This window comes from Parasteatoda tepidariorum, chromosome 9 (assembly GCF_982258835.1).
Source record: "Parasteatoda tepidariorum strain Cologne lab strain chromosome 9, Ptep-v5.0, whole genome shotgun sequence".
Classification (NCBI taxonomy): Eukaryota; Metazoa; Arthropoda; class Arachnida; order Araneae; family Theridiidae; genus Parasteatoda; species Parasteatoda tepidariorum.
The window spans coordinates 51,472,875-51,494,914 of record NC_141763.1 but is presented as its reverse complement, the minus strand read 5'-3'; the positions used below and the strand labels follow the sequence as shown (position 1 = coordinate 51,494,914).

The 22,040-nt window shown below is 26.7% G+C and overlaps 1 protein-coding gene across 1 annotated transcript in view; it reads left to right on the top strand.

The window, feature by feature from the left end:
- Positions 1-8,861: 8,861 nt before the first annotated feature.
- The window catches only part of LOC107444263 (nose resistant to fluoxetine protein 6-like), a 39,675-nt gene continuing 26,496 nt past the window's right edge, over positions 8,862-22,040 (top strand). Inside the window, exons 1-3 of the mRNA XM_087151802.1 lie at positions 8,862-10,660; positions 15,694-15,927; positions 17,281-17,528. Coding sequence (XP_087007928.1) covers positions 9,616-10,660; positions 15,694-15,927; positions 17,281-17,528 — 1,527 coding nt within the window. The 5' untranslated portion in view covers positions 8,862-9,615. The remainder of the gene's footprint in view (positions 10,661-15,693; positions 15,928-17,280; positions 17,529-22,040) is intronic.

The window sequence follows — 22,040 nt, the reverse complement described above, 5'->3', positions numbered from 1 at the left end:
TTCATATCATAAAATATCAAATATGATTGTTGCACTTGAAAACATAAATTTAGAAATTTTGAACCATTATATCATTTAAAATGACTTTAACCATGAATCAAATTGACCCATATTTATTTCGCAATTGATCCTTCTTAAAATTGATATTAGAATGAATATTATACTATGCCGCAACTTGACAGAAATGCAGTTAAACATTGCTTTTGCTTTCTTTATTATGGCTCAAGATTGAAACAATTTTCGGGTATGTGATATGAGGGACTAATGATTTTTCATGTCTTGAAATGTCATCAGCATTATTCTCAGATAAACCAGGGGCGGAAATATCCACAAATGTTAAAAATCGATATTGTCAAAATCACGATTCTCAAAATCGTTGAATACATAGCGATTACGTTTCTCATAAAAATTCGCAGCATTTTAGGGATAGTTAAAAAAGAAATGGATATTGTCAAAATCACGATTCTCAAAATCGTTGCATACATCACGATTGCGTTTCTCATACAAATTCACAACATTTTATGGATAGTAAAAAAAGAAATCTATATTGTCAAAATAATGATTCTCAAAATCGTTGAATACATAGCGATTACGTTTCTCATAAAAATTCGCAGCATTTTAGGGATAGTTAAAAAAGAAATCGATATTGTCAAAATCGCGATTCTCAAAATCGTTGCATACATCACGATTACGTTTCTCATAAAATTTCACAGCATTTTATGGATAGTGAAAAGGAAATCGATATTGTCAAAATCATGATTCTCAAAATCGTTGCATACATCACGATTACGTTTCTCATAAAAATTCACAGCATTTTAGGGATAGTGAAAAAGGAAATGAATGCATGAAATATAAGAAAATACATCAGTAAAGGGACATCGGCTCTTAACCTTAAAAAGGATCAGGGAGGTAATACTCAGTAATGGAACTTAACCTTCAGAAATTATAGTAAATAAAAAAACACATTTGAGTTGGAAATACTGGAGAATGGCTCATATTTCTAGGTTTAGACAGGTTTTATACCTCGTGTTTGTCCCGCGTATGTTCACTGTTTTGTTCCACATTTTGAGATTTTTCTAACACTTATTTTCATATTTAAAGCCTTGAGTTCATTATATCAAACAAAGCAAATTTTAGTGATATTAGAAAGACAAATATGAAAGACAAATAGATTTGTGGAAGTTAATTGTGCATACGCATCAGAAAACCCCCCAAGTAATGTATAATTTTTAAACATTTCAAATTAATAATTTGAAATAACTTTAAATATTACAAGATATGTTTTTAAAGGAAGTTTCCTGACGAAGATTTTATTAAAAAAATCGAAGCCTAGAATATTTCGTTAATTTTCTTTAAGCTTTGCTATATTTATATCAGTAATCGCCAATACTATTGAAGTGAGGAAAATGTGATAAACAATCAATTACACGGCAGGAAATATTCCAAAAATATGCATAATCGGTGAGGAAGAAGGGATTCGGTTGAACACGTAAATACAATATCGGTGAAAAAAGTAGAAAAAGTTAAGAGATATTTTGATTCGAATAGTTTTGTCAAGCAATAATGATACATTTAAACTGTTTACATATAGAGATTTTTGGCTCATTTTTTTTATATTTTTGTTCAGAAAAAATAGAGATTCAAAAATGAGAAATAAGTAGCCTTTTTTGATAATTTGTATAGTGAATTGAAATTACTAAATTTAGGGTAAACACTAGCTGAATTTAAATCACTAAATTAAAGATCTTAAACTTTTTCAGTTCACTTTAAATATTTAAAAATTCAAAATGTTTAAAGAAAATACTTTTTACTCTTTTGTTTTTAATAATAACTGTTTTGATAAGTATATTTGAACCTATGTTAGCCTTTCGTAAATCTATCACCAATGAAAATAAGCCAAATGTTGAATTTTTACTGCTGTAACCATAAGTAACCACACAATGAGGGTAACTTAAAACTTAATATTTTTTGTCTTTAATGCATATGTTTTTGAAAAAATTAATGCAAGTAAAATGCAGATTATAAACGTAGACTTAAGTTCAAAAGTTTTACAACAATTAATTCTTAAATAGGTAGATGTTTTAAAGTAAAAAAGCAATCTTAGTAATCCCTTATGAAGGTACTGCATTAATTTAAATAATTTAATTTGAAAAGTATATTTTGTAATCCCTTATGAAGGTATCGCATTAATTTAAATATTTTAAATTGAAAAGTAGTCTCAGTAATCCTTTATGAAGGTATCGCATCAATTTAAATATTTTAAACTGAAAAGTAGTAACAGTAATCCCTTATGAAGGTATCGCATTAATTTAAATATTTTAAATTGAAAAGTAGTCTCAGTAATCCTTTATGAAGGTATCGCATTAATTTAAATATTTTAAACTGAAAAGTAGTCTCAGTAATCCCTTATGAAGGTATCGCATTAATTTAAATATTTTAAATTGAAAAGTAGTCTCAGTAATCCTTTATGAAGGTATCGCATCAATTTAAATATTTTAAACTGAAAAGTAGTCTCAGTAATCCCTTATGAAGGTATCGCATTAATTTAAATATTTTAAATTGAAAAGTAGTCTCAGTAATCCTTTATGAAGGTATCGCATCAATTTAAATATTTTAAACTGAAAAGTAGTCTCAGTAATCCCTTATGAAGATATCGCATTAATTTAAATATTTTAAATTGAAAAGTAGTCTCAGTAATCCCTTATTAATGCATCTCCCAATTAATTTAAATATTTTAAATTAAAGAGTAGTCTTAGTAATCCCTTATGAAGTTATATCGCGTTAATTTAAATATTGTAAATTGAAAAGTAGTCTTAGTACTCCCATATAAAGTTATCGCAATAATTTATATTTTTTAAGTTAAAAAGGTAATCTTAGTAATCCTTAAGAAGGTATCGCATTGATTTAAACTGAAAAGTAGTCTTAGTAATCCCTTATGAAGTTATATCGCATTAATTTAAGTATTGCAAATTGAAAAGTAGTCTTAGTACTCCCTTATGAAATTATCGCAGTAATTTAAATTTTTTAAATTGAACAGTAATCTTAGTAATCCTTACGAAGGTATCGCATTGATTTAAACTGAAATGTAGTCTAGTAATCCCTTATGAAGTTATCGCATTAATTTAAATGTTTTAAATTAAAAAGCAGTCTAAGTAATTCCTTATAAAATTTACAAATTAATTTAAAAATTAAAAAAAAAAACTCCAAAGCAAAAAAAGTCTGAAAAGGCCGTATATTTATATAAATAGAAGACAATATTTTGGCCAACAAATAGAGCGATAAAGTTTTAACTTAATTCTTTTCCTTCATAACAAATTTCTCTTCTAGAATTTAATCGCTATTTTGCTTCGAATTATTTTGTCCTCTAATTGTCCTCAATTGCATAAGAGATCCTACTTGAGGTGCTCATTACGATTTCTTCCAAAAGGAAAAAGTTAGCTTCCGATTTACTTCATTTTTCTTTACAAGCGGTTCCGATTTTAATGCTCTTATAAACAGACAGGTGTGCTTTCAAATTAGTTCATCATTTCTCGAGGCCATTCCGTAATATGTCAGGAAGTAGTTACTTCCTCTGGATGAAAAAGAAATAATCAAGAATATAAATCGGCATTTTTCCTTTTGATTAGAACATTATTATTAACTGGAATACATGGTTGAAGAAAGTTATTTTCGAAATCATAAACTAAAGGTATCAATATCGATTTTTTCAACCAACCGAATCACATCTTTATGTAATTTGTGGTGTTAACAATGCTCCGTTTTTGCTATTTCTGGTTCGTAAATGAATTGTTTGGTCACGCATCAACTTATTAAATAGTGAATAGTTTTTTTTTTCTAGGGAAAATATTGTTTTTTTTTTAACTGAAATAATCACAACCTAATTCGTTTTTCAAAACATATTACATTCATAAATACATACATAATATTTCATTTAATACATAATATTGGATTAAAACAAGCCGTTGTAGTTCAAGGGAAACCAATTTATTTGCGATTAGTTAAACTCAAATTGTACATGCTTATCTTCAAATGATAAATATTTCAAACATTTTGAAAGGTATTACAATTGTACAAAATTATAATAGGTCCAGTCCCTGCATCCAAACTTATCCTTGTATGATTTGGGGTGTTAATAATGCGCCGTTTTTGCTATTCTTGGTTTGTAAATTAATTGTTTGGTCACGGATCAGCTTGTTAATTAGTGAACAGTTTTTCTTCTGGGGAAAATATTATTTTTTTAATTGAAATAATCGCAACCTAATTCGTTTTCCAAAACATATTTTAGTTCATTGAAATACAAAATATTGCACTAAAGCAAGTCGCTATATTTGAAAGGAAGACTATTTATTTGCATGAGGTTCACAAGTTGATTTCAAATGATAAATTCAAACATGTCTAAAAGTATTGCTACCGTACAAATCTGAAATGAGCCCAGTCTTGTTTTATGTATTTGAAACTTACTTACAACAGTGAAAAAAATCTTGCGAATCATTTCCGGCGGATTTCTAAACAAATGTAGAAAATTATAATAGTTATAAAGCCATTGATAGAATAAAATTTATAAAAATAACAAGTTTAAATGTTCAAGGTACGTTTTCCCTTTAGATAAAACAAGCCTAACAAACAAGATTTTCAAATATTAATCCATTGGTAATAAAATTAGAGGACTTTCATTTTATAGTTACCATATTTTCCCCATTCCAATAATGCTGATAAAATGCATTAATAAGTTGATTTAAATTTGAAAAGAAAAATAATATTTGAACAAGAAAAAAGATTTGGGGAAGTAATTCTATATATGGCGTATTTTTTTAAATATTTTTTAAAAAAATTCCACATTTTAACTTTAGGATTTGAACTAAACAGATTAAACATAAACCTTTTTTTCATTTTGAAGTATGTTGTTAAAAAAGAGGAAGAATATGTTGATTTTAATTAGAAATATAATTTTTAAAAGTAAAATGAAGGGAAGGTTTTGAACGAGCGATTCTTTTAATGGTGTAAATTTGCTTTTCTTAACTTATGTAGTTGAAAAAGTATGCTGTCATGTTACTGGTATAATTTTAGGGTTTTTGCAATCAATCATAATTGTATAAGAATGAATTTATTATAACGAATTGTATAAGAATGAATGAATTACTTTAAAACTCTTTGTTCCCTTTAAAAAATGAAGCCTAAACTGTGAAAATATGACAAATTTATTTTTTGGGCTATGAAAACATTAAAAAGTTCTTGGGTAATAATTTTCATAAAATTAACAATAAGGCATGGTTTTATGATAAGTGATAAAATTTGTTAAATGTAGTAAAATTTGGTAATATTATCATGATACCATAGAGCTTGGCATAAAAACTATTTATTTGGTTAAATTTATTTTCTTTTTTGTATTTTTTACTAAATGTATAATAAGAACTATAATTTTGAAAACCAAAATTTCCGCTTGACTACCATATGAATGAAATACCTATGGTTTTAATACCATACATTTTGATTTTTATTACCAGAATTTCGCTCTCCGAGATACATTACTATTTTTTTATGTAAATTATACAAAACAAAATAAATATAGTTTGAATTGCAAATATAAATGGAAAGTTTTAAATTGTAATTTTCTATACACTAGAAGCATTTTATAACATTTAATGAAAATTTTCAGAAAATGTACTGAGTCGTAGATAAGTAGGTGGGGGCGGAGTTATCGACCATGCCAACCTTCATCGATCAAAAATCACCTCGTGATTAAAATAAAGTTAACATGTCTTATATACCAGTGATTTGATGTTTAATATTCGTAGTGGTAGTTACGCCACAAGTATAAAAAGACCAGATAGTACTTTCATAGAAAAGTTTTGATAATATTTGCTTGACTTTTCATACAGTAGAAGTCTCTAACTATACAAAACAAAGTATGTATTTTAAAAAAGCTTCAAAATGTTTTTGCGACCGGTTTAAACACGAGGGAAGAAAATTCTGCACCTGCAATAAACAACTGCTAGCCCATATTTTTTTTTGCTTTACGATTTTCTTACGCCAGAAGAAAACGTAAGAAAGAACTTATAACCTTATATGAGGTTAGAAGGGGGCCCTGCCAATGTAAACAGTCCAAAAAGAATAAATCAAAAAAATTCTTGCGTCAAAAACGTTTCAAAAGAATTGTGCAATGGTGGAATAATGAGGAAGCAATCGATTTCTGAAGAAAACCGGAATTTCGTTCATTAAAACTGGACGAAAACTGAGTATTTTTTTAATAGCTTTTAGTTTCAACCACCAAATTTCTTAGCTTTATTTGTTTCAGAGCTAATCATAATGAACATAGAAAGTGATTTAAATTAGATTTATTTTTTTTCTTCAGAAATTTATAACAAGAATCTAAAAGAACAGCGCATTCATGTGATAGACCATAAGTTTTTCTTCCTCACTGTTTTTGGTTTTAGTTCAAAAGTTTTTCAGCAGATGAAACTGAAGATAGTTAACCAGTAAATTGGGAAAAAAAACAATAAAAAAAATTGCATCATAAATTTTCTAAATCTTGTAAAGTTATATGCCACAATATTTTTGAAATGTCATCGAACTGAGATTAAGAATCCTAAAAGCAAATTTTAAACCTTTTTCCCACGATGTCGTTGAAATATTTTTTTTACCATTGCTGTTATAAACTTCTAATTTTGAATACCATGTGTACATCCGAATTGTTTCTAGATGTCTAAGTGCTCAGTCAGAAGTTCCTTCGTCTTCAGGGTTGGGTTCAAAATTACAATGGCTATCGAGTTGAGCAGTGATAGCTGAATATTCAACAACGATTGACTATATATTCCTGGTACTAGTCTAAAAAGTACACATACGTCATTTAACATTTTAGTCATAAGTACTTGTACTTTCCTTTTAAAGCAATGAAAGTACTAATGGATGGGTGATCGTGTAAAGCTAAGGGTGGTGGCGCTATTGGTAAAATTGCTCTTTCAAGACTTCCGGGTTACTGCTTCCGATATATTTTTACGCCGCTGATAGAAAAAATATTTATATATATATAATTAGAAAATATTTATATAAATATTTTCTAATTAGACTAACTTAAAAACATAGTTTTGGCGACATTTTATTCAAATGTAGCCAAATAAGGGATAAAATACAAAACATGGCAAACCTTAAGAATTATTCACAATGAGATATTAACTTTCCAAATTTTTTTTTGGCCTTACGACCTCTGAGAATCAATACATTTCTGAAAGCTCTTATGAATGGTACAATTATGTTTAGATTTGAACCCAAATTACAATAACAAAACTGCATAGAATATTAGGCTTGTTCACACATCGCCTCGTAGTCATAACATAAGCGGAGGGATACACCGGAAATTTTCTAAATTTCTTCCGGTTTAAGGACGCTTGTTATTGTTTACATTAGACCACCCATCCATAAAAGTATTAAAAAAATAAATGAATTCAGGTAAAAAAAGTCGGATAATTAAAATTCGATTTTTCGGGAAAATATGCGACCAATTTCGTTCAAATTTTGCATTTTTCTTTTTTAAATTATATTATTTAAAATGATATAAAAATTTGTATTCATTTACAATATTAACCTTTTTGTCAAATAAAAAAAATGAACAATGAAAAATAATAAGTAATTATTAAAAATTATTTTTCCCTGAAATATTTTTTGGATAATTGAATTTTATAATTATGTGGACAATTTTTTCCATTTGCTTAAAAAGTGGGATTTTCGGATTGCGGTTATCACCTATATTTTGGGAATTATAAAATCATAATTTATCGAAAAAAGATATGTTTGCATAGAGAAAGTACGTTTTTTTGTCTGATTTCGTATCTTAAAATATCGTCTGCACTAATTAATCAGGATATTTGAAAATACGCTCACAAACCTTTAAGACTAAATTCCAGAGCATTGCAAAAAATGTCAAATAAAATTACGATCAAAAGTATCGGCACTCAGGGTGCCGGTGCTTTTGACCTTAAAATCAATTTTCACCAGAACATGCTACGGAACAAACTATTTGCTATACCGTAATATTTATAGTAATAATTACCGTAAAATCACTGAATTTTTTTAATTAAATAAACATAACTGTATAAATTACGGTATAATATTTAAAGTAAAAATGGATTCTACGGTAAAATAGATTATACGGATGATATACCCTATGTGCCACGGTACCGTAATTAGATCTGGAATTTTTTAAAGTGTACGAGGAAATCCAATTATTTGATCAAAAGTTATTCAGGGTGCTTTGTTTATTTTTTGCGCACTGTACACCTAGTCATTATAAGGAATGTTCAGCATTTCTACGAAGTATGAAATATGATTATTACATAATTAACCATGTCGTTACAAAGAATGTAAGTTAAATTTTCATTAGCCATTACAGAATGAGAAATTTTTGAAATATTAATTATTTCGTAGTTTACCGATTTGCCATGAAACATTTTATAGAATGCCTTAGCTGAACTATTATTAATTTCATACTTTGCCGGGCGATGTCCTATATTTCTAATGTATTGTTATACATACGGTAGTTTTATATTCAGTTTCATGCGTTGTCTTTTACTTTTTCTTTGTGCAAATATAATTTAAATTGTTATTAAGGTTTACATAACTAACCATGTGTTACCAGTTGACCGAAATATTTTTTTAATGCTTAATTTCTTATAAATATATTTTATATCAATGTAAACAAATATTTTAAATTGGGTATGATTGGGTAGTTATTATTTTCTTACCTTTTTTCATTCTTAGATTCTATAGAAAGAAAAAAAACAAGAAAATATAAATGGATGAGAAAAATCCGAATTTTATTGTCTAGAGAAAAGAAAAAGAAAGATTCTTTTGAAACTGATACTTGTGGCAGGTATGCAATGTCATCGAGGTTAACACTGATTCAAGCAAACAAACCAAACAAAGAGTAAACGCCCGCTAGTGTTAGGGAAATAGAACTCTGTTCTAGAACTGCGGGCACTCAGTCGTGTTTTATCATTTAACACGAGGAAAGAAGTAGCTATCAAACGTTCCATTTCAATGGCGGGAAAAAAAGTGAAAGTTCTTTTTTTGAGTGAAAGTTAAAAATCCTGCCTTAGGCATGTCGGAAATCAACGAGTTTACATTTTTTATCGTCTGCTTCGCCAGTTGCCATTTCGCGCTTTCCTCTTGTTGCACGTGTCTGTAGTAGTTACGGTTTTCTAATGTTGATGAATTCCTTACATAATTTATCTCATCTACAAACTATCGATAACTGAAAGTGTGGGAATCTTTTATGTTCCATTGTGGCTCTAATTTTGAAATTTATTTTCAAGGTCATATTTGTGTTCGAAAAGGCATGCCGGTGTTTAAAATTATTCTTTAAATAACTGGAGGAAAATTCTGATTTTGACTTAATATAAATTCCAAATTAACTCCGAAAATTGCAGTTTTTTTATTATTACATTCAATAACTGATAAGTTTTGATTTTAGAGTAAGATTTGAACATCATTTTGGAATCTGAATGCATTTAGAAAAAGAAACGTTATATACTGATTATGGTCCGATCAAGTATCTGTGTATAGTTTTTGGTTATTATAGGATATTTTTCTAGCTATTATGCTCAATTGATTACTTCAAAAATGGTTGTGAAAAAAATTACCCTCCAATGTGGAGTGATATTTTTACTCGTGTGTTTTAAAATCTATCCCTTAGAATCGAGAACAATAACAAACGAAACAGTATTCACTGATTCATCATTGCCAAGCACGCAACATTCGCTACATTCATCAATCGACATTCATCATGCTCAAGATGTTGTGCCAAATACATACAAATTGGAAGAAACTACAAATGGAAGTCTCGATGAAATTGTTCACAACTTAACAAACATTTCAAACTTTGATGGAAATATTTCAAATTCTAGCCAAAATACGGCTAACATTTCAATAGGATCTCAGTTCAGCTTTGCAAGAGGAGTGCCATTTTATTCTTCGACGGACAAAACCAATGAAGACGAAGATTTTAAAACCACCCATTTTCCTCAAGATGATTTTTCGATTCCAGAAAAACAAGACACTAAACATACATTGAATGCTTCATCGACTTTTGTTCCGAAATCAGACGATTTATTTGGTGATACTAAAACTGAAAACGATACTGATTTGGATTCTGAAAGAAAAGCTATCGAGGATTTTGGGGAAAACATAATGAAGCTAAAAGAAAACGTGAACACGTTTAAAGATAACTTAAGAAAGATATTGTTTGAGAAAGATCTAGTTAACATCGATTTGATGGAAGACCAGCTTGAAATATCTGCTAAAAAGAAGCTTGAGGATAACTTATTCACTAATTTAACACCATCAATTTTATCAGGTATCAGCACAAATATTACACAGAACAAAACGGCAATAACTACTGAAGTTCCTATTTTAGATAAACAAGTTAATGTGTCAATAATGGATAATTCTTATAAAACTAAATCTAGTCAAGTTTATCCCAAAATACCAGAAAACGATCTTTCTGATAACACCGAACGAATACAGCCGGTTGAATTCAATCGAATCTCTGCATTTGCTAGTAACATCAGCGAAGTTAGCAAACGGATGGGTGCATTTTTGAAAAAGCAGTACTGGGAATTGAACTCTAAAAATGAGCAGAAGGCATCTGAATCCGTGATTTCAAGGGGTAAGTAAACATCTCAAAAATTCTTGGTCTATATTGAGTTTATTGAAAATTTGTCAAGTTAGTTAAAATTTTATCATTTATTATGCCTAATAATTCCTTGAAAATGTATTCATTTATTGGAAATTTAATCTTTAAATTTATAAGAATCGCTGTTAATAAGGAAATTGTTTTTAAATAGTTTTAAGCTTATTTTGAAGTGTTGAAAGTAATATGTACTTAAATATAGAAGTGATGATGAATGCTGAAGAAAACGATATTTATTTTTAATTATTATTAGGAAATAATAATTTAAGTTCTACAGAATAATAAACATAAATTATTCTGTGAATGTACTGCGATGATTGCATTATATTTGAATTACTTGTCATTGCATAGACTTTTCTTCCTAGAGAATTTAAGCAATTATACTTAAATTTAAAAAAAACAAAACAGAGAACTTAAAAAAAGCAGCGTTGGGACGAGATCGGAAAGTAATCGTTAACTTTTTTACATAATTGAAACTATGAGCCTTTGATAATATTTCCTGAAAAGAATACTTTATTTTATGCATATACAGAGTGTCCCATAGTAACTGCCTCCAATATAGGTTTAGAATTTTTGACAAAAATGAAATAAAAAAGAAATTATCTTTCAGGGGCAAATTAATATTTAAACAATAAAGAAATAAAAATGATAACGATATTTTAGATTAATCTCGCTTATATATTTATTTACTGGTCTTAATCTTTTTTTTTTACTTTCTGCATCTTATGTTTATTAAAGATATACTTTATCTTTCGTTTATTAAAGGTGGTTACTATGTAACTATCCATAATAACCAGATGTTGATATAGCAATTGTAAAAATATTAATGTTTAAATACATGACCAAATAACTTTGAATCCGATTTATACAAAAAAATTTTTTTCTCAAGTATACAGACAAAATCACTGACGTTTAGGACTTTCGGATAAATATACTAATATGCATGCTCGTTAGATATGAGGGAAAACGTGAAAATCGTAAATGTGAAGCTCTTGGTAAAGGTTATGTTCCATTTACTTCTAAAGATATTTTCTCTCAGTACAACAGATATTCTATCTATCATTGATTTAAAACGTATATAATATTTGAATACAATTTCTATTATGGGAACGACAAATACTATTTCAAACTAAATCGACTTGTTTTTTTAAACTTGATTAATAATATAAAAATAACTTAAAAAGTTTTTCTTTCAATTCCTACTATTATTTCACACTCTCCCTATATATATTTATATATCTTCTTCAAATTTTAAATCGTTAATAAAATACTTTTTATTTATCCACTCAAATTCAAATAAATTTTTTTAAATTTGTTGTGGATGACACTTGATGTTAATTAAGTTTTTTTTCAAATATTAATTCATTAGTTAATATTAATTAATTAATTTTATTTTTATGCCTATTTTGCCACTTAATGTTGTGATTTTGTCATATGTATACACATATTTATATTTATTGTAATTATTTAATAAAAAGTAGCTAAAATAAAATTCTTCTTTGTTGACCTACGTAGGAATTGACTTAAATTTTTTTTTATATATTACTAGTTTAATAAGAGAAACATCAAAATATTTTAATAAGAGTACCTACTGTTATATATCAGAATTTCTCTTCAAGTAAATGTTCTATACTTTCGAAATCTATTTGCCCAAATTAAAAAAAAAATATTTAATAATAAGGATTGTAATATGAGGAGCTATATTTTGTTAATTGTGGTGAAAGAAGAGATATGTTTTTTTTTATCAAAGGAGATTTTAACAGTAAAACTCATGAGATGCTTAAGATGCTACCAATTTGCAATTTCTATGTTTGCTAAATATTAATGTCTAACAAATAATGTCAACCTGGAAATTTTATTTTATAAAATTTCCAGGATTAAAATTTTATAAAGTTATTATAAAATTTTATTATAATAATTTTATAAAATTTTAATCCCTATTATAAAATTTTATTTCGAAAAAATATTTCTTTAAAAAGTAGTTCAAACTGTTTTTCCTCTACTTTTAACAGCAGCAGATTTTGTATAGATCAAGTTATTTTAAATATCATCTTGCAATATAAACTTTTTCTAATGTTTAAATTTAAATCTAAATTTTCATTTAAAAAATAATTAAGTAAAAAAATTTTCGATAAATGTTTGCCAAATCTCCCATTTCCTAAGAATGATGAACTTCTAAAATATATTTTTTCAACAAGAAATATTTTCATTCTCTACTTTAAAATCTATAAAACATGTATTTGTCTTTAAATTTTACATAATTTTAAGATTATTTTAGTTTTATTAAGATATTTAATAATCAGAGATTAATTTTTTTCTTAATTTATAACTCAAGTAATAAATTTAAATTAAACAAAATTTGATTTAGAGAGATATTATTCACAAAAAATATAAAATATATAACTAAACTAAAACAAACATTAATCATGTAAATAAATTTAAAAAAATCAATAATAATTTAAAAATAAATTATAAAATATATGTAAAACATATTAAAAAACAATTATATTTGTGAGAAAGAAAAATTTTTTAAATCCTTTTTTTTCTGGGAGTAAATAGCAGATCTACTTATATATCTTTATTTATATTCGACCCAGTCATATACTGTAAAAAATTCCAGATCATACTACGGTTAAAAGTACCGGCACTTAGGGTGCCGGTATTTTTTTGGGTAGAATCCATTTCTACCGGGACATGTTACGGAACGAAAAATCTAATTTGCCGTAATTTTTACAGTAATAATTACCATAAAACTTTTGAATAATATTAATTACTCTTAAAATTGCAGTATAATATTTTACGGTAAAAATGGATTTTACGGGAAAATGGATATTATGGATGATGTACTTTGTACAGTAATTTGATCTAGAATTTTTTACAGTGTACCTTACAGTAACACTTTGTTTAACTTTATGTCAAGACCCAAACGTACTGTGAAATAAAATACTATCTACTAGCATTTATTAAAGAGTATTATAAATTTTACAAGGAAAAAATATCTTAACGACAAGGATTATTTCTTAGTTCTCCCGTAAAAATAAAATCGAAATGAAATAAATAAAATAAAATAAAATAAACAAAATAAAATAAATAAAATAAATAAAATAAATAAAATAAATAAAATAAATAAAATAAATAAAATAAAACATTTTCTTAAAAAAATTTCAAAAATTTAAAGTGCATGCCAAGAATAGTTATACTTTTCTTTGTGTCGTTCTTAAATTACTTTCCAGTGTGAAGTTAAGAACATGAAATAATAATAAAAATGAATTTCTTAGACCGTGCAAAACACATTCAGTGTGATGCGACCCGTTTTATGGAAGATATCAAGAGCCTATCAACTTTCGAAATTTCAAAATAAGTAGACAAAAGAACAATCAAGTAAACCAACAGAAACCTCAGTAAACAATAAAATGAAAACTGCCACAGCATGAAATTACTTACAAGATTTATTTGATGTCTTTTTTGTGAATATGAACGTGACATGTTTGAAGAAAGAGAATTTCATTTTGTCATGTTTTGAGTGGTAAAAATGTTATTACATTTTTAATCTTATTCAATTTTGAAAATGGATACTGAAAACTATAGAATTTAATTTTCGAAAATCTCACTTTAAAATAATACGCATATTTTATTTAATTTAGACATTTTTATTCAATATTTATAAATGGCTTATAGTTAAATTTCATATTATTAGTTTTAAAAAAAAATCTAGACAATTATGTATAACTTTAATGGCAAATCCACGTAGAAGAGAAGAATTATGTAAACTATTTTCATGAAATTTAGGTTTCTGATTTTATTAGCTTCTAAACAAAATTAGTAAGTTATGTAAGAGTACTAGAGGTTTTTAAAATTGCAAAAATTTGTATTTATTTGGAGACATAGTACATCAATTCATCAAATTTTAGAAACTTATTTTTTGAAAGATACATTTGTAAATACTATCAAAATTTGTAATAATTATTAATTACCTTAATTTGAAGGAAGCACAAATATTCCCACCATTTATTACTTTTAAATATTCTTTTTTTTTGTGTTTTTCGGCCAATAATATAATTTTTATTTCTCAAAAGACAAAAACTGTCAAGAAATCCACATGATATATAAATCACCTTTTTATTTAAACTATTAATTACATTTATATATAACCTAATTATATACCAAATTACACCTAATATAAATCACCTAATTATATGTAACTCACAAACCATGAAGGGAAATGGATTTCGAACCAAGAAAAGAATTTCATATTTAGAGTATCTAACTTCTGTAATATTTTCAGATAACATCAGTAAATATCAGTAAATATTAATTAAGTAATAATTTTCCTTAATATTATTTTCAAAATTTAAAATTACAAAACAGAGCAGATATTAATTATTTTGTACCATTAATTAATTTATCGTTTTATTAAAACTAAATTTTTTATGTAGGTGTAAATGATTTCTATTTTTATAATTTAAAATGATGTTTCAATAATTCTTTGAACAATTTTTTTCTCTATCATGCAGAATTTATGTCGTTGTCATAATTTACTTAATTATCAATGTATTCTGGAAAATTCCTGAAGGATATAACCTTATTAAATAATTTAATACTTAATTATTTGCTCAAAAGTATTTACAAATAATCCAATAAATATTCTTGCAGCTTTTCTTTAAAAGTGTTAATAATTTCCCTATTCTGAATTGCAATTTACTTATTTGACCATAGAATGCTCCATTAACTTACATAAAAAAGCATTATTTCTCAATGAAGAATATTATTTTTACTCAATTTAAAGAAATATTTTGGTCGAGATAGGATATTAAAAGTATGAACTGACCAAACACAGTAATAAAACAATCAAAATTATTTTCCTAAAAAATATTATAGAATTTAAATAATTAATATCATTCTTGAAATAACATATAACAGTTAGTTAATTGAAAAAGATTTCTCATTGAATGAAATCGACTCGGTGTACTCTTCGAAATTTAGTAATAATCGAAATCATCGTTTTTAAGGTCTGGAGAACTTGGTGGGCAGTGTGGAAGAAACAGAGCTGCCATCATCTCAAGTTCTGCAGCAATGGGTTAACCTAGAAGAATCTTTTCGTGAATCTGTGGATGCTGTTGTTCGCCAAGCTCTTCCGTTGTTGGTTCGCGCATCATCTGAAATGCAGCTTAGCAACGGTTGCTATACAAGTTTTTTCCAGCTATTATTAGGTCTACGTCGTCTCAGACCGTGGGCCTTCCAAAGTAATTATATATCTTTTCATATTGATATTTTTTGTCAGGATCTTATAGTTATTTATTTAATTTAGTTGGCACGGTTTAGTACTTAAGAAATGAATTGTTATTGAAACAGTTTCATAATTATACGAGCAGAACTTCAATAATAACATTGGGGAACAAATATTTTGTTGCTTTTGTAAAGATATTTGATCTTGCCGATTTCGGGAGTGGGGATTTCAAATCTGATTAAAGTTTCCTTTATTTTTTTTAAAGTGGCATTTTTAATCTATTTTTTGTTGAAATGTCTAAGTTTGAAAACGTTATATATAACCGCTAGTAGCATAAATATTGCGACAAACTTTTAGGGGAGTTAGGGCAAATAATTAGGATTGAAATTACACAAGAAACAATGCCCAGAAATGTCATCGTACACGACTAGAGGCACTTTCCTACTATGACACATTCCGAAGCGCATGGAGAAGCAGTTCATACTAAAGAAGCACCCCTAGACGCATATGACGACATTTCAAGGCATAGGTTCCTAGGCAATCTTACTCGTTATGATCTGCCCTAACTCCTCTAGAAGTTTGTTGCAACTTTCCCGCAACTCCCTATCATATATAACGTTTTCAAAATTGTACATTTCGGCAAAATGTACAATTTTGAAACTAAAGACACAAACTAACACACAACATCTTCATCTTTAGTTTGTTGACACAAACTAAAGATGTCAACAAAATTTTTTTTAAGCTTGGAATGAAAAACGGATTGCAGATTTGAAATCAGCGATACTAAAGTATCTAAGATCTTTTAAAAACTCTCAACTAAAAGAAATGTTCTTCAATGTAATAATTCAATTTTTTATCTGTTTACAAACAATCTAAAATATAACAAATTTAATGTTTTTGTGTCTCTTTGGGTCTAGCATCATTCTTACAGTTGTTTTTTTGGTATCTGTTCTTTCTTTTATAATGTTTGTTCTTGTTCATTATTCAGGTTTTTATTTTTTATGTTATTTAATATTCATATTTTTGGTTATTGCTCCTCATACCTGTATTATTTACGGGTTGAGATCCAAATAAAGCCATTATGAACATATTCTAATAAAATGCCACGTATTCGGAAGTAGTGATTGAATGTATTGTACATATTTTTAGTAAATAGGGAATTTTAGTGTTTTTCAAATAAAAGTGATTTTGAAATTTAAAAACTGAATTTATGCCAACAAGCTAGTTTATTAGTAAGATAATACTTAATAACACAGACCAAAAAGAAAAAGGAAAAGTTTTTGAAGCAAATTAGGGAAAATAGTTTTAATTACATTGCTACAACTGAAACTAAAAATTATTTTAAAAACTGAAAACTATTCTTTTCCAGTGATTGACGCATTTGGGAAACCACCGGCTGGAATGTTGCAAGGTACGGTGACATCTTTTGGAGCTTTTGATGAATGTGTCAATATACTTGCTATGTCTGATGCCAAAAAGAAACTACCTCCGACGCAGTACTTTCGTGGAAAGTACTGTACTATAGAGATCAAGCCTCCGTTACCACCCAAACCTCAGTACTATACCATGTATCAACCAGTCAGCATTTTGGCAAACTTCTCGAATGGAGATGATAATGTAAGCTCATTAATTATTTTTTAGAATATTATAAAGAGCTACTTATTTTTTGGATAAAGCAAAATATTCCTGTCTACATGAATATCAGAAAAGTTTCTGGTAAAAAGAAATACACCTTTAAATCATATTTGCATATAAGAGTTCTACACTGCGAAAATTGTCGTGTAATATCTCACCGAATATAATGTTGAACAACCAAAAAAATTGGACGAATGGAACTTTCATTCTAGGCTTACGTCAAATCAAGCGTTCATATACGATTTAAAGGGTATTATTTAAATCTAAACACTTAAAATTGAACAATTTTGCACCAAAGTCTTATGCTTTGATTCTATAAGAGAATTATTTTCACTTTGAAAAGCACCAATGTTTACGCGCTTTGAATTTCAAGAAATGCCAAGTAGAATATCGCGAGTAGTTTGTTTACAATCTAGAAAGAACTGGAAATAAATAAATAAATAAATAAATAAATAAATAAATAAATAAATAAATAAATAAATAAATAAATAAATAAATAAATAAAAATGCTTAGTATAAAAGGTAATAATGACATTATATACAAAACTATAAAGTTAAAAAAAATGGTTTGAAATCAATTGGCAAATGTAAGTGGCCCAATGATGGCAAACTTCCTTTAATTACTAAGAATTGATAGGAATTATAATTATTAATTTTTCATGGAAAGACTCAATATTTTTATAATTGTAGAAACTATATAAAACGAGGGGTTAGTTGTAAACGTCTTTCTCATTCATATTTGAACGTTTATGACAGTTCATTTATTTCAGATCATATTTTTATGAGTACAAACGAATTGCACCAAATCTGATAGATGATGAACAGCTTTCAAAGACTGTCTATATTTTTGACACTTCATAAAGGCTGTGTCTAATGAATTAAAGGATAAGCATACGTGATATTTTGACACTCGTCTACACTCCTAGAAAAAAACTAGTTCAAAGATGCACCACAATATCGGTATTTTAAATAATTTTTTGGGGAGAGTTTGCTTCAATCGAAATAAGTTGTTAAATTAAACATGTTTCTATTCAAGTTACAACGCAGTATTGTCCCTAATTTGAAAGGTCAACACCGAGGTTTAATTAACACTTTAAACTTTGGAATGTAATTTTTTAAACTAATATTTTAGAAACAAAAAATTTTGCTGTGTTTACATAAGTCACCATTAATGTAAACAAATTACGACATAAAAGCAAAGAAATTTCGAAACATTGGTTAAAAATCAGGTCTATCACGTGTTTAACACGTGTTGTTCTATATAACGACGTTTTGTGATCTTGCTATTGTCATAGTTTTTAAATATTTCACTTCATTTTATAAACAGTGAATGTAAAATATGTTGTTTGTCTTTCAATTATGATGTAAAAAAACTTATTACTTTGAAGGTTCTATTAGCTAAGATAAACAATTTGAGTTTGCAAAGTTAAGAGTAAGCGCTAACGCAATAACAAGCAAAATATTACTTAATTCTTATGTCCAAATGTAAATTTTATTATATGTCTGTTACAAATTTTTTTCATCATAAATAAAAGTACAAGATAAAATTTAATATAGATTGTTTAGTTAGAAATAAGAAGTTATTTAATAATAATACTTTTTCAAGATCTGTGAAATAGCTATTGTTTTCGTATATTCTTACTTAATTGTGTTTTGTTTAAAAATTAAACTTTACATACTGAGAATTTTCGAAAAATATTGGAAGCTTTTATTAAATAATTTTGTCAATATTACACTTTACTTTAGACAATTAAATAATTAATTGAAGTGAAATATTCTGATTAATTAATTATTAATTAGAATCATATTATTTCTAATTAAAATAATATAAGTTCAGATTAATTGAGTTAATTTATTTATTAAAAGAAACGATTGTAAAAAAATTCGTCATGACAACGACCACTGATAATTCACTGCAAAATGCAAGTTAAAGTATTTTTTCCTTCAATTTCTCAATAATTTTGATGAGGAGGGATTGTGAGTTAAAATCTGAAGAAAAAGACTTTCTTGAGAACATTTGTTTTCGATATTTTTCTTTCTAAAAGCATTATTTAACTATTAAATTAACTTAATTTTTATATTAATTTAATTTTTTTATATGTGAATTAAGATTTTAAATGCAAGATAACGATTGTTATTGTTACGGATCAAATTACGGTAAAAAGTGCTGGCACTCAAAGTTCCGGTATTTATGGTCGGTACTTATTAAAAAGTAATCATCAAAAACTTTTATATTTGTGTTAACCATGCTTATTAATATTTTAATACGTATTTATTAGTTTTTCAACAACCTCATTATTATTGAGCTCAAATTATATTATTAACTATATTACATAAATTTTTTATTTTGAAATATAATTTTAAGCAAAATATTAAATTATTATTAGCTATAAAATATTTCCAATTAATTCAGTGGTTAATTCTTTAAGAAAAACTCGTTTTCATTAACAATATGGTATAAAATATTTCAAAGAATGTTTAAGTTTTTAGTCAAAACAATGAGGTTGGCGTTACATATGAAAAAAATAAGTATTGTATAGTAAAAAAAATAAGTATTGTATCGCAAAAAAATACGCAATAAAGTATCAAAGATTTTTTTCCTTCATGTAAACATTGAAAACTATAATTTGAATGTTGAAAAATAAATTAAATATTAAAAAATGTAGGTTAAGCATTAAAAAATGTACACATATTTTTTTACCCATTAAAATGAGAAAAAAACCCATTGAGAAAAACTCATTATCTTTAGCAAAAACTGTATGATATAAAATATTCCTAGAAAGATTAAGTTTTTAATCGGAAAAGTTTTATATTTTATTTTGTATATTTTATTGTTTTATATATTATAAAGTTATATATTTATTTTAGAAATGCATATTATTTGAATGTTGAAATATATAAATTGAATATTGAAAAATATAATTGAATATTAAACACATAAATTGGATATGTACAAATATAAATTGAGTATTAAAATTGAGTATATATTTGAATATTGACACTTTGAATAACTATAAATTGAATATTAAAAAATATAAATTTAGTATTATGAATATACAAGTTGAATATTAGAAACTATGAGCTGAATATTAGAAAATTTTATACAGAACATTGAAACTATGAAATTACATTTCTAAAAAGAATATTATTTGAGCATTGAAAAATATGAACTCAATATAGAAAAATATAAACTGCGTATTAGAAAAATGCAAACTAAATATAGAAAACTAGGAATTAAATATTAAAAATGCTAATAGAATACTGAAACAATGAAATTGCATTTAAAAAAAAAGATATTTGAATATTGAAAAATATGAATTTAATATTGAAAAATATGAATTGAATATTGAAAAATATGAATTGAATATTGAAAAATATGAATTGAATATTGAAAAATATGAATTGAATATTGAAAAATATGAATTGAATATTGAAAATTCTGAGTTAAATATTGAAAGTTATAAATTGAATTGTGAAATAAATGTCTCGAAAATTGAAAACTTTTTGTTGAAACTGTTTCAAAGCGTGAATTAATACTGAGAAAAATGTATGGTCAAAGCTACCAGAATATGGTAAATTTTACCCATATTTTCCTACTCGATGGGCACACCAAAAAAGCTCAATAATTTTTTTGCTGATGAGCTTTGGTACTGATTTCGGTAAAATTAACAATAAAATCTAATTCACATAATATGTGATAAAATTTAGTAAATGTAGTAAAATTTGGTAATTTTTAATAATACCTTAGACCCAGAATGGTAATTTTACCAGAATTTTTTCTCCCTGTATGAAACTCACTTTATTAAGATTATTTATTTCTCTTTTCCCATACTATCACCTTTCCTATATAGATCAAGAACAGAAGCCTAAAGGAATAAGATAAATATCTGTTTTTCCATTTGCTGCTGAATGTTTTCGAATCGTTCTTAAGTTTGGATTCTCTTCCGGCGTTATGTATCACGTTTCACGTTTCATACCCACGCGATGTATTTTTTTTTTTCCTAGTTCGCCAATCCCTTCAGGTCGGATTCAACCTGTTTCACACAACATGTTTATAAAACGAAATTTACATGATACTATCTGTCTTAAGTGCCGGCTTTGAAATGTAGAACGTCGTCCTTTCGCCTGAATTCACCTATTGTTGGCAGTGTTTGGCGATATAAAGAAATAAATATGCCGGCTTCAGAGGTCGTCAAAAAAAAAAAAAAAACATTCGAAATCCACTCCATCGTTTAACGTTTTCATTTTTCTAAAATAATGATTATTTTGTGCATTAGTATTTTAATTATATGCATGATGAAGCTATTACTTTGATAGAAAATTCTTTGAAATAAATTAAGGTTTTTTGAGTTATGTAGCACAACTTGCATACTGATGATAAATGATTGGCATACTAAACCCTTTTTTAACGCTTTTTAAATGTAAAATAAGCAATTATCTAGTTTCAGTTCATTGCGTTTAGATGAATGTAGCGTTGCTAAAATGTGGCAATGA